This window comes from Lissotriton vulgaris, chromosome 6 (assembly GCF_964263255.1).
Source record: "Lissotriton vulgaris chromosome 6, aLisVul1.2, whole genome shotgun sequence".
Taxonomy (NCBI): domain Eukaryota; kingdom Metazoa; phylum Chordata; class Amphibia; order Caudata; family Salamandridae; genus Lissotriton; species Lissotriton vulgaris.
Window position 1 is genome coordinate 1,252,616,897 of NC_141694.1, and position 13,822 is coordinate 1,252,630,718.

General features: G+C 45.7%; 1 protein-coding gene across 1 annotated transcript in view; it reads right to left on the reverse strand.

The window, feature by feature from the left end:
• LOC147708711 (neuroblast differentiation-associated protein AHNAK-like) overlaps positions 1–13,822 on the reverse strand; it is a 218,652-nt gene that overhangs the window by 42,750 nt on the left and 162,080 nt on the right. The window contains exon 4 of the mRNA XM_086927365.1: positions 5,462–5,517. Within this exon, the coding sequence (XP_086783491.1) occupies positions 5,462–5,476 (15 nt within the window). The 5' untranslated portion in view covers positions 5,477–5,517. The remainder of the gene's footprint in view (positions 1–5,461; positions 5,518–13,822) is intronic.

The following is a 13,822-nucleotide window of genomic DNA, read 5'->3' on the forward strand; positions in this document are numbered from 1 at the left end:
GGGTGATTGATTACGTTTCCCTTTATAATACTATTGCAGTTCCCGCAATTCAAACATGGTTTGGTGCCTGTGTATTTCACAATCATTGCTGGTTTGTATTGGACCAATTCTCCTAAATTTTGTGCTCTGGTGAACGCAAATAGGGGAGGTTCCAGAAAGATTTGGTTAAAGTCAGGTTCCAAGTTTAGTAGTGACCAGTGCTAAATACTCCACAGCTAGCACAAAATTCAAACGGATCATATACCAGCACTGGTCACTACCAAACTTGGAACCTGACTTTAACCAAATCTTTCTGGAACCTCCCCTATTTGCGCTAGGCGGCTAAGTTTAGCACCAGCGCAGGGGGAAACGTAGGGCTGCACCATATTGTTGTAAATATGGCGCACCCATGCATTTCTGAAGTGGTGGAGAGCAGCGTTAAGCTATGACGCCACTTCATTGTAAATATGCCCCCCTGTGTCTTTGCTTCCCTCTCCTTCAGAAGTTGTGCTCCCTGCATTCTAGTGCTGAATCTGACAGGCTCTCACAGAGCTTAACCAGAGCATCCTGGTATTTGTTTTTATGACGTAGTAACAGCGAAGTATGAGATCTGTAACCCACATCACATCTACATCGCAGCAGTGATTTATAGCATTTTAAATGTGACATTCACACTAATGGCTCTCAGTGAGAGTCATACGTAACAAAAATATTGCCTCATTCAACTTAATTGAAAATCTACACCCAAAGAGGTGATATATTTGCAAACGATATTTAAGACACATATATATGATATTTTGACATACATCTGTAGAGTACTTTCTAGAGACTACCGTGCCACCTGTCCTTTTAGAGAAAGTTTCACTGTATGCTCTGCTCCTAGTCCACTTTAATGCAATATACTGGGGTTTTTTCAGTTTCAAGTCCACAATGGTCACAAGGTTCAAACTAGCAAGTTCACTCATAAAATGTGTCCCATTGAGCTTGGTATCAATAAACGTCTCACCAATGAATGGTGCCGAAGGTGGGCAGTCACTCTACAAATACACCTGTTATGTGTTCTCTGAAGACAGCTGTGGGTGATGAGCACTCTAGTAGAAGCTTTCCAGGCAACACACATGTGTCTGGATGATCGTTTTGGCTTGAGTGGGCCAGGCTGAAAGAAACTCTTGAATTGCAGTAGCAGACAAGGTGTTGCGCAAGGCATAGCAATGGAGACCTATACAATCACAAATTGCAAGATGCATAGACTTGAAGCCAGCTCGGTAGGTCTCAAGGGAGCATGTGTTGGTAGGATCTCTCAGTTCTTCTTTAAGGCAGTCTTTCAAGAAGATGTAAACATAATTTTGAAATATTTCTTATTAGCACTGCTTTCTTCTGTCATTTAATTATAGAGTAAGTAATGTTGGGGAGTTAACAGTCTTTTTATTTGGGATAAAGTGCCCTGTGCCGTACATTATAAGTCTATTTCAAATCACAGAGGAGTTTCATTACCATATAGAGGAACCAGGCTGAAAGCCAAATTTCATTAAAGGGCCATGGAACTCTGAGGTGACTTGCAATATCCTTTTAATGTAAGGAGAGGGTATTTTATTCCATATAATATTTGGTCGAATCATCACACTTCACACATGCTGGTTAAATTCTTTGGGACAAATTTATCAAAGAGTTGCGCAGCCCTTGCGCAACTCAACTCATAAGTTATATTTATCAAGCCATGCTGAGTGGCTTGATAAATCTAGAGTAACACGATGCAGTGCAAATCGGTGTGTTTCGTTACTGTGCCCCAGAGAGGCATTCCATAGGTGGAGTATAGGTGTTCCCTCCACATCTCCCCATAGATTTTGGCGCATTCCCAATCGATTTGGGAATGCGTCAAAATGCTACGCATCCCCTGGGGAGGCATAACGAGGAGAAATAGCTTCATTTTTCCTCATCTTTTCCCTTTCTATGTGGGTTGCATTCTGCAGCACAGATAGAAAGAGGAAAATGCCTCAGGGGATGGTCTTTGTGTAGGAAGGTGTCCCTTCCTGTACAAAAACAATCCTGTTTATAACGCAGGCACCCGTACACCATGTTGCAAGGCTGCCTGCATTGACGCTAGTCAGCACATTCTGTGACAGTGCAGAAAAAAGACAGGAATGTGCTGTATAATGCTAAATAAGGTACATTCCCTTTCCCATTGCGCAGCAAGTTGGCTAGCAGCACTGCATGATTGTTTTGCTAAATATGTCCCTTGGTGTCTTGCTATTTATTTCATGTTCATTGGAGACACAAAGAATAAAATGTAATTTGTACTGTGAAATTAAAATCAGACCACAAAACATTTTGTCATTTTTGCAAACAGATATTAAGTCACCTTAATGTAAATCACAAAAAACGCTGTGGCTCAGATTGTGCTGAAACATGTAAAGATTCTATCTTTCCTGTTACTGTAATGAACTATAGTGTGAAAAAACATCAACATATTCCTGTAAATATCTCCTTTCTGCCTTTTCTTTCATTTTACAAAATATTTCAGAAGAAGGAAAAAGTAGTTTCCGTTTTGCTTATTTAAACAGCAGCTGTAATTATGCTCCGTGTCCTGCCTTTCACCCTGGCAGCGGTCTCTGGCTGCAGGCATTGTGACATCAAACGTCAATCAATCAATCAATCATAGCATTTGTATAGCGCGCTACTCACCCGGAAGGGTCTCAAGGCTCTTGGGGGAGGGGGGCCGCTACTGCTCAAACAGCCAGGTCTTGAGTTGTCTCCTGAAGGCGAGGTGGTCCTGGGTCAGCCAAAGGTGGATGGGGAGGGAGTTCCATGTCTTGGCCGCCAGGTAGCAGAAGGATCTGCCTCTGGCGGTGGCTCTTCGGATGCGTGGTACGGCGGCGATGGCGAGGCTAGCGGACCGTAGCTGGCGGGTGGGCGTGTGGAAGGTCAGGCGGTCGTTGAGGTACTTGGGTCCCAGGTTGTGGAGAGACTTGTGTGCGTGGGTGAGGAGCCTGAACGTGATCCTCTTGTTGACGGGGAGCCAGTGCAGGTTCCTCAGGTGGCCGGAGATGTGGCTGCGTCGAGGGATGTCCAGGATGAGTCGGGCGGAGGCGTTCTGGATGCGTTGTAGTCTTTTCTGTAGCTTGGCTGTGGTTCCGGCGTAGAGGGTGTTTACGTAGTCCAGCCGGCTGGTGACGAGGGCCTGAGTGACCGTCTTCCTGGTTTCGATCGGGATCCATCGGAAGATCTTGCGGAGCATGCAGAGGGTGTGAAAGCATGAAGAGGAGATGGCGTTGACTTGTCTGGTCATCGAGAGGGAGGAGTCCAGGATGAAGCCCAGGTTGCGTGCTTGGTCTGTCGGCCTGGGGGTGGTGCCCAGTGCTGGGGGCCACCAGGAGTCGTCCCAGGCGGAGGGTGATGGTCCGAGGATGAGGACTTCCGTTTTGTCTGAGTTCAGTTTCAAGCGGCTGTTCTTCATCCACTCGGCGACGTCTTTCATCTCTTCGTGGAGGCTGGTTCTGGCAGTGTCGGGTCTCTGGTGAGGGAGAAGATCAGCTGGGTGTCGTCGGCGTAGGAGATGATGTTGAGGTTGTGTTGGCGTGCGATGGCTGCGAGAGGTCTCATGTAGACGTTGAAGAGGGTGGGGCTGAGTGATGATCCTTGCGGGACGCCGCAGATGACTTTGGTGGCCTCGGAACGAAACGTTGGGAGGCGGACTCTTTGTGTTCTTCCAGCGAGGAACGAGATGATCCACTTCAATGCCTTCTCTTGGATGCCAGTGTTGCTGAGGCGTTGGACTAGGGTGCGGTGGCAGACAGTGTCGAACGCAGCGGAGAGGTCCAGGAGGATGAGTGCCGCTGTTTCCCCGTTGTCGAGAAGGGCTCGAATGTCGTCGGTGGCTGCGATGAGGGCGGTCTCGGTGCTGTGGTTGGCTCTGAAGCCGGACTGCGAGGGGTCAAGGGATCCGTTCGTCTCGAGGAAGGCGGCAAGCTGTCTGTTGGCGATCTTCTCGATGACTTTGGCAGGAAAAGGGAGGAGCGAGATGGGGCGGAAGTTTTTGAGGTCGGTGGGGTCCGCTGTAGGTTTCTTCAGTAGGGCGCTGAGCTCGGCATGCTTCCAGCTCTCCGGGAAGGTGGCGGTGTCGAAGGAGGTGTTGATGACGTCTCGGAGTTGGGGTGCGATGGTGGAGTCGGCCTTGTTGAAGACGTGGTGGGGGCAGGGGTCAGTCGGAGATCCGGAGTGGATGGTGTTCATCGTGCGGGCTGCGTCTTCGGTGGTCACTGCGGTCCAGGTGCGGAGGGTGGCGGTGGGGTGCGTTGGTTCGACGGTTGGGTGCGAGGATGGTGCGCCGAAGCTGTTGTGGATGTCGGCAATCTTGCGGTGGAAGAACGAGGCGAATGAGTCGCAGAGATCTTGTGACGGGGTGATGTCTTTGTTGCCGGTGCTGGGGTTGGAGAACTCCTTGACTATGCTGAAGAGTTCCTTGCTGTCGTGGGCGTTGATGTCCAGTCGATCTTTCAGTGATTTCTTCTTGGTGGTGCGGATGAGCTGGTGGTGCTTGCGGGTCGCGTGTTTGAGGGCGGTCATGTTGTCAGTGGTCCGGTCGAAGAGCCAGGCTTTCTCGAGGGTGCGGCAGGTCTTCTTGGAGTTCTTGAGTTCGTCGGTGAACCAGGGGGCCTTCTTGCTTCTGGCAACGTCAACTGTAATAGCTTATTACGGTGAGTAACCATCTTGTTTCTTTATTACAGGCGACTAGCTGCGTTACAAGTTACCTGTAATAAGGAAATTAAAGACAGACCTTTATGCAGGTATCGTTCCAGTTTTGTCTGATGCCACAGCAAATGTCCTATACCCCGATGGTCCAGGGAGATTGTGCACTTCAATTTTGGGGTGATAGTAGGTGCTCAAACGTGGGGCCTTTATACCTTAATTCTCACCTTTCCTGTTGGTTTCTTTTTTATCAAGGTATGTGTATTTGCTTTTACATACCAGTGCATTTTGGGAGTTGTAGTCTTTTTCGTTTTAATGGAGCCAATTGGACCAACACACCTCATAACAATGATACGTAAAAGCAAAATCCAGGATTGGAGAAGTGATGCCCTGGAGACATTCAGCCATCTGGTCACTCTAATTGCATATCTTTTTCCGGGTGGGGTGGTACCTGTGGCAGCAGGTGTGGGTTCAGGGTTTAATTGATTCCATGATGTGGTTGCCTCTGAACCCAATTGAGCACAGGGTATGGACCCAATTCTATGATTGGTTTAATTTCTCTTTATACTTTATCTGTTTTTTGTTGTTGTATAAACAAAGAAAATGGTTTAATGAATTTCAAAAGCATTTTAAGGGATCTTCACTCACTGTTTTCAAAGATATTACTTTAAAACTTTAAAGCAATGACTAAGTATCATTTTCTAATCACACCATCTCAGGATGGCACGATTATTTTCATGGAAGTTACACCAGCTTAATTTCAAATACATTATCAGTCATTTGTACTTTCTCTTACCAAGTTAGCAGCCATGTTTGAGTGGTTTTGGGCTGTCTGTGTTCTTTTTCATACACCTGAAAGTGGAAAGCATCAAAATATCAGACAGTGTTTAACTTAAAATAACACAAATCATGCTAATTTCCATGCGGCAGGCGAGTACTTTCCTGTGTTCATAAAAATGTGCGCAATGTTAGGTGAACTTAATTGAATAGGTTCAAAAACAATCTATATCAGAGAGCAGTGTTTGATACAAAGTATTTTAAGCTATACTTTTGAAGCATATTTAGGGGTTATATTTATTTTTAATTTTTTCCAGTTTCATATAGCTCTAACTGGATTACATTGTTTATAGGCACGGGGAAATTCAGTGATTTGCCCAGAATCACAGGAAGTTGAGCCAATGCTGGGACTCTTCACATCTCAAAAGCGTGCAAATAGAACAGATACTTTGCAGTACACACTTCCCTATATTCTCACCCAAGCAGTGCTTAATTTGAGCCAATGGTTGCTGGTGGGACGTAACAGCACTGATTTTTGGAGACCAGAAGTTATTTGATCCCATAAAACATTTACAGAGAGCAAGAAAGGGATAAACAAAGGGGAAAGGAAAAAGGCAGAGAGAGACTTAAACACCGTCACAAAAGGAGAAAGCAGGAACCTGCAAGAGTGAGATAAAGGGGCAGGGAGTGCCTAGTAGTGGATTAAAGAGGAAGGAGGTGGTTTCAAGGATTGCAGCCATGGCATTCAGAGTGCTGATATGTAATAGAGCAGACCGCGGGCATCTGAGCAGAGCTTTGCGGGTTGCCACTCATTCTTTTACAAAATAAGAATTGGACTAAAGTATCCCCAAGTCTTTTTCCCTAATATAGTACCACCTGTTCCACTAACCAGTGATGTCCTCTATTATGCTGGAGCAGCGTTGTCCCCCCACCAGCTGATGCAAAACTTGAAAAATAAAATGATAATAAAACAGGTTTATTATCATTTTATTTTTCTTCACAGGGCCGAGTCTTGGGGGCGGGACCATCGTGATGAAAAGCATGCGGGGGAGTGATTGACCCTGCTGCAAGTATGTATGTGGGTTTGGCGGGTCGTCTTAGGATGGCCAAACTGCCATGCACACTGAGATAGCTCCAACACGAGCTGCGTTGCCAAGTTGGAGACAGCTGGCACAGCCTCCCAGGCCCCATAGGAGCGCAAATACAGTCAGCTCAGGCCAATCCTGCCTCTACTCTCATGCTTTCAGCAGAATGGGAACAGCGTCTGGATTGGGCGTAGGGGAGTCTGGAAGCCTCAGCCTGTACTGCAATGGAACCAGAGGAGCAGAAGAGCGGCGATGCAGTGGGTAGGAGGTATGTTTTTTTTATTATGCTGTTATTGTAAAATGGAGAAGTGGAGAAGTGTGGCTCAATGGTTAGAGCGGCAGACCCTGATGCAGAGGTCTAGCCCGGGACCAGGGTTCAATTCCCCGCCTTGGCGGGTCTTGGGCTCAAAATTCCACGGACCTGATAATTCTCGCTTCGGTGCCTATTCCAATCATGGAGTCCCACTCTGCAACTCTGGGCAATAGCTTGCTTAATCTCCACAACGGCCCCCACAACGCTAAGATACCATAACATAACGCCTGGCCTCCACCTTGGGGGTGCCCAGGAGTGGACGCCTCACAGGGAAAGCCCGGATGGGTTCCAGAGCGGTATTTGTACAAGCGCCTTGAGACCCTTGCGGGTGAGTAGTGCGCTATACAAGTATCAATTTACATTTACATTGTCGTCGCCTCCGCGCTGTCTCACCACTTTTCCCTGACACCAGCCACTACTCACTTTACCCTGTGTCTTCATGCTTCATTACTATTCTTAACATGGCTTTGATGGCTGAACCCTGCTACATGCACTTCGGGAAATTGCTAAAGATGGCAATTTCTGGATCATAATCTTTTAGACTATTCCTACAACAAAATCATGGACTTTCAATGCTAACTGAAGAGAGCCCTGTGATGCGACACACTGTGCAGCAATAGTGAATATGCACGTTCTGCACTTAGACTTGTGAATACTGTGACACACTGCGCTCTAGACAACATTTGAATAATAAATATATTTGAAAATAGATATAACACACAGTTGTGAAATTGTGAAGTGCTTAACGACACAGCCTGCTCTCAACATGTAATCTTTAGAATGTCCTCAGAAGCCGTATGTCAAGATACATGAACTGCTTCAAAAGAAAGACAAGCAAAATATTAAAATGTAACAATATGAATATAAAGTAGAACCTGGAATGAAAAGTTGGCACACTAAGGGGGAGATTTACTAAGATTTTGCGCCATGTTTGCATCACTAAAGTGACACAAATCGGCGCAAAATCTTTTTTGCCCAATTTACTTTCCGGCGCTTAAGCGCTGGAAATAATAGAAAATTAATTCGAAGCATTGCATTACTTTGTGCCATGGGCCGTAGTGAGAGTGGAAGTGATTGCCTTATTTTAGTAAATCGGGAGCTTTCCTCCTCTCTCCTTTTCACATAGCTGCACAGCAATTGAGGCTGCTGCAGTGTGCTACCTGAAAAAATTGAAAATCTCCCCTAAGTTTCTTGTCGTGGGTGTGGATCTCTTTTGGCGAACTAATTCCTAAACCAATCAGGGAAATGCATCTTGTTTTATGTATGAACTGATCGGCAAGACTAGTCTATATAGGATACCGTTGCTACCTCAACCTTGACAGGTGGCATTTTTCAGGTCAAAGCCTGCTAGACAGCGCTTGTACTATCTGTTGCGAGACATATTGTGGCTCTTCAAGAACGTACAGGGGCTATGAACCCACCCGTTCCTTACTAATGGCTGGCTTTCCTTGTAACTCTCATTTGCTTAATTATTATTCATGTCCCTTGCTACCAATCTTGTGTTTGTCCTTGCTACCAAGCACTGCCTCTTTACATCTCTTTAGATTACTAACCTCCACTGCTTCCATTGCTTGCTTTTCAAGAACTTCTTTTTTCTTTTAGGTAAGCACTCTATGAGAGTACATGTGTTTTTAACCTGTCTCCCTCAAATAATTCTCTTCCCCTATACTCCGTATTGCACTATTGCATTTCTCCTTCTCCCTGCCTCCTCCATGTTGTGCTTTACCACATTGTGACCCCCACCCACCCCTACTTCTAGCTCACCCGTTGCTGATTAACCACACCCTCTTGTAGCTTCCAGCTCCTCATGCTCTCTCTGTGTTACTTCTGTGCCTCCTACCCTCCCCAGTGTTGCTTCAGCACTTATCCCCGAGTGTCCTCTCCAGGGTTGCCTCGGTGGCCGTGTTGCTTCTCCCCGTTACTTCTGTTCCCTCCACCGCTTAAAAAACCCTTTTTTCTCGTTTCCTTTTCTTTTTAAATTATTGACCTGATTGAGATCAGTAGCTAAAAATACAAATAAAGTGACCGTTGTGCATGAATGGGTGCTGTGTGCACTTTCAAAATGAGGCATGCGCCCTGCATCAAAGACTTTAAAAACAAATCTTTAGCAATGCTGCACAGCATCAAGGGTGCTGTGCAGTGTAGCTACACGCATATGGCAAAGCTGATAGGCCTCAAAGGCGAGACCTATTGGCTTTGGAATGGTTGTTAGTTGTGTGGTCAGACACAAGTCCTAATCCTGCATCTACCAGCGTTACATGATCAAGGGCACACCCACACTCCTGATCATCCCCTCAAGCAACCACAAATCAGACTCCTGTCTACGATGAAACTCTAGAGACCGAGATGTGAAGGTACCTGACCTCCGACAGAATAGGGTTGGTTCTGCCATGGATACAGAGTGTCAATATCAGCACCTACACCATAGCATAACATAATATAACATAACATAACATAACATAACATAACATAACATAATTTAGAACATTGGAATACTGAGAGTCCCATTGAAGAGAATGGAGTAGATCAAGGCTTATAATTGCTGGTATAAGCCCAGAGCTCCAACATTCCAATGTTTGTCTTCATGATTCTCCCTTTTGAAATGTAGAACATTCTAACCTAGTAAGTGATATGTTCTAATAACCTTATAGACTTCTACCTCTGGATATATCGGTTGTTAAAGGCCCTCTCCCTCATTCAAGACCCTCGCCTGCCACTCGTGCCTATAAGTAGACTCGGTTCCTTTAACAACTGGTATAGCCCTCAGCTATGGGCTATAAGGCTATAATAAAAGCCGTCAAGTGAGAATCACTCTCTCTGTAAAATGACAATGGGAATTAGATATTGGATGAACCCATGAGGATTTGTGGAAGAACTTTTCTATCTTGATCATTTGGAATTTCAGACACTGAGTGTGATCTTGACTAGTTTGATTTAGGAAATGATCGAAGGGCTTGTAGGTTATGTTATGTTAGGAATGAAAATGCTTTTTGTACATCTTAGTTAATTAACTCAACATTGCCTTGATAACTTAAGATGTTGCTGTAGTAACCACCATTTTAATAACATGTAAGGGTGGAGCATAGTTTTACCTAGTGAACACTAATTCAAGTGACTTATGTTGTACTGTAAAGCAGAACACTGGAAACCTAATCTTTTTTTAAATCATTTGACATAAATTGACAGTATAAGTGTTCTTTTTATTGTTTGGTTTAGTGCCGCTTTAAAGGCAGTTTTGTTATTTTATTAAACTTGCATAAATATGTTTTGTAAAGTAAAGTAAAATGTTCTGTTCCAGCTTACACTTAAAATACAATGCAATATTTTTTTTCAATTCATATAAGAGATTAACATTCATTTCTGAAGTGAGAGATTTAAAAAGGGTCTATTCTAATAGATTTTGAAACCATGGAATTGTGCTCATCGTTGAGAAAAATGCACACAGTTACACTGTCGAATGCAATGAAATGCAAATTATTGCAGATGTGCCCAGAGAGAGTCTCCAAATGACTTATGAGCTCATTTAGAGCATATTCTTGACTTTCCCGTGGTAAAGTCTAAAGCTTCACTGCAATAGAAGTTTTAATAGTTGTATTAAAGGTGGTGAACGTTGCCGATTGGGCGCCATGTTTGCAGGTCCCACTCTGCAATGCTTTTTGTTTTGCAGAAACAAGCCCCCGAAGCAGGAGGTTGATGATGAAAGCAAAAAACGAATGGCCCTGACGCAAATCAGTTTTCTCCCTTCACGAGGGGACCAATTAGAGATTTCCTTGAAGGACAATCTAGCGATGGTTGCCCCGCATTAACTAAGGTGGGGTGATTGTCACTATGACCCGGTGGCCCAATAGTGGACAGATTGCCAGATCAAGGGTTCCACTGGTGATAGCATGAGCCAACTGGCTTACATTTTTCTCCTTGCCTCGTTTGTTCAGTAGCAGCCAGTGTCGTGGGCAAGTGGCAGGGAGGCGGGGGTCGTGGGTGGACAAAACAAAACAACTTACCTGCAGCCTGCTACGTTGCGCTCTTCTGCTCCTCTTCTTGCAGGCACAGGCTCTCAGTCTGTCCTGGGGCCAATCCTGAAGTTGCTCTCATTTATTAGAGCAGCCTCAGGATTGGCCTGAGCACCCTCGATTTGCACTCACAGGCAGACTGGGAGTTTGTGCCTGCTATCTCCAACCCAGCAACTCAGCTGCGTTGGAGATAGCTTCAATGCACATGATGGTTTGGCCGGCCGGAGCCGGCCGGCCAATCTTCATGCTCCCTGAACGCAGTGCACTACCACTCTTCCTGTCATCCCCTTGTTTCCAAACTAATACACCAGGGTCCGTCTGGAAATACACTCCTCATGCCTGGGGGGTAAACATGGAAAGCAATGGCTGCACTATATTATGAAGACAATACTTCCTGCCTTTTAATATCAAAGAGCATGGCTGCAAGCCTCAATGACTGCATTTTTACAGTAGCATTTTGTTAAGAAATATTACCTTTAATATTTTGATATGATTTTATAAGCAGATCATATACCTTCCTTAGGGTGTTTGTGTAGAGACAGATATATTTTATTTTGATATCTCTTTTTATTTATGTGTATTGCATATGAAGGATGGCTCTGTAGTATGACAAATTAAATACAGGTATTTAAATTTACACTGGACTTCTATGACCTAAAAAAGACAATCACTCTGTGGCCTCGTGCTTTTATATAGTCCTGAAACTCCTTGTTGACTTTCAATATCATAATTATGCACTGCTGGAGAAACGTCGTTCAAAATATTGCAATTAATTGAGGATTGCATAATCAGATATATTTACACAATGGGCAAGTTACTTACCTTGGATAACATCTTATCTGGTAGAGACATAATCTAGCCACAGATTCCTTACCTTTGAATTTCCCAGGCATCTGACTGGATCCAGAAGAGTTTTCTTCGAGCAATCCCTGCCCCCTGAAGGTGACATCGGTCTGCTTCATATGACGCTGTCGGCGTCATCAGCACTGAAAGTGATATCCGTGTCACCCATATAGGCAGCACCTCGGTGAGCTGATGTCAGTTACTTTTCATGACTTTCCACTGCAGAAACGTGGAGCCATAAAGAGTACTCAAATTGGTGTATTTTTAAGAATCTATGGCCCTGAAATGGAACAACCAGGACCCTACAAACATGTCTGCAGCACGGGGAGGATGGGTAGGTAGATAAGAAATCTGTAGCTAAATCATGTCTCTACCAGATAAGGTGTTACTGAAGGTAAGTAACTTGCCCATCTGATAGAGACATCTAGCCGCAGAATCCTTTCCTTTGAATAGATACCTAAGCAATGCCATCCCCGTAGGAGGGATTGCGGACAAATTTACACTAGAAAGTCCTGCAGGAGTAGCCCATTTATACTATCTGGAGGACCCAGCTGTCCAATGTGTTAGTTTGCCAGGACTGATTGGCCAAAATGGCCGTCCCTGCGGACTTGACTATTCTAGCAGTAATGTTAGGTGAATGTGTGCAGGGATGCCCACATTGTTGCCTGACAGCTGTCCAGGACTGGGGCTTCACATTGCAAAGCAGTGGTAGCAGCCTTAGTGGTGATGGTCCTCTTCTGCACTGCACAACCTTTCTTCGCTCCAGCATACCCCTTGAAGAGTTGGTCACCCACCCAGAACTTTTTTGTGCAGTCAAGGTAGAATGACAAGCAGGCAGTGGAGTCGATCCTGCTAATGTGGAGGAACTTTAGAAAGTGGGGAAGGTGACAGATGATCCCACATGAAATGGAGTTACCACTTTGAAAGGAAAGAGGCCCTAGCGCAAAGCACCAATTTGTCAGGGAATATCGTCAGAAAGGGGGGCTTGGACAATAAAGACTGCAGCTCATTCTCCTTCCTGGCAGAGGTATTTGCCACTAAGAAGGCTGTTTTGGTGGTGAGCAGCTGGAGGAATGGATACCTGACTGCCAGAATAACATTGCAGACTTCAGGAGGAAGGTCAAAAGCTATCAACTGCCTCCACTCAATCTCTGTGCAAGAAGGAGCAGAATTGACAGATTTAGGTGAAGGACCCTCCCCTGCTGCTATGACAGAAATTCCTCCCGAAGGGGCAGCCTGATCGGAGGAACGATGCTCATTTGTAGAAGCTCTGGATACCAGACTCTCTGTGCCCAGTCCGGAGCCACAAGGATGACTTGGGCCCGGTCATTCCTGATCTTCTTGAGAACTCTGGGCAGGAGTGGTATGGGCAAAAAGGCGAACAGGAAGCCTAAGATCCACTCGAGATGAAACGTGTCTCTGAGTGAGAGCCACCTTGGAAACTCCAGCACACAAAACTGCTGACATTACGTGCTCTCTGCAGAGGCGAAAAAGTCTCACCAGGGCTCTTCTCACTGCTGAAAGAGACCTTGAGCCACCTCCGAATGGAGACGTCACTGATGACTGAGTTTGTCCACCCTGGTGTTCAGGGAACCTGGCACGTATTGAACCACCGGGGATATGCCCTGCTGTTACAGCCATGTTCAGAGATACAGGGCCTCTAGACAGAGGGTCCACAAGCCTACTCTGCACTATTTGTTGCAGTACCAGATGGCAGTGGTGTTGTCCATGAACACCTGCACTAGCCTTCCCTTGATTTAGGGTAGAAAGTTTTTCAATGCCAGTTGTATCGCATGGAGCTCCAGCATGTTGATGTGGAGTCCAGATTCTGCCAGAGACCAGAGTCTTTCGATTTTTACCTCTCCCGGAAGGCTGCCCCAACCCAGGAATGACGCATCTGTCACTGCTGTGAGATCAGGTAGGGGATGGGAGAAGGGTCTGCCTCTGACCCAATTGCAGTTCATCGGCCACCACTGGAGGTCTTGTGCAGTTCCCTCGAAACCTGGACCATGTCGGAGAGATTCTGCTGAACCCATTGGAACTTCTGGTCCCCCTGCAGAGCCCCCATATACCATTTGGCGTGTGTGACTAGCAGGATTCGGGAGGCCAAGAGGCCCAGCAGCCTCAGA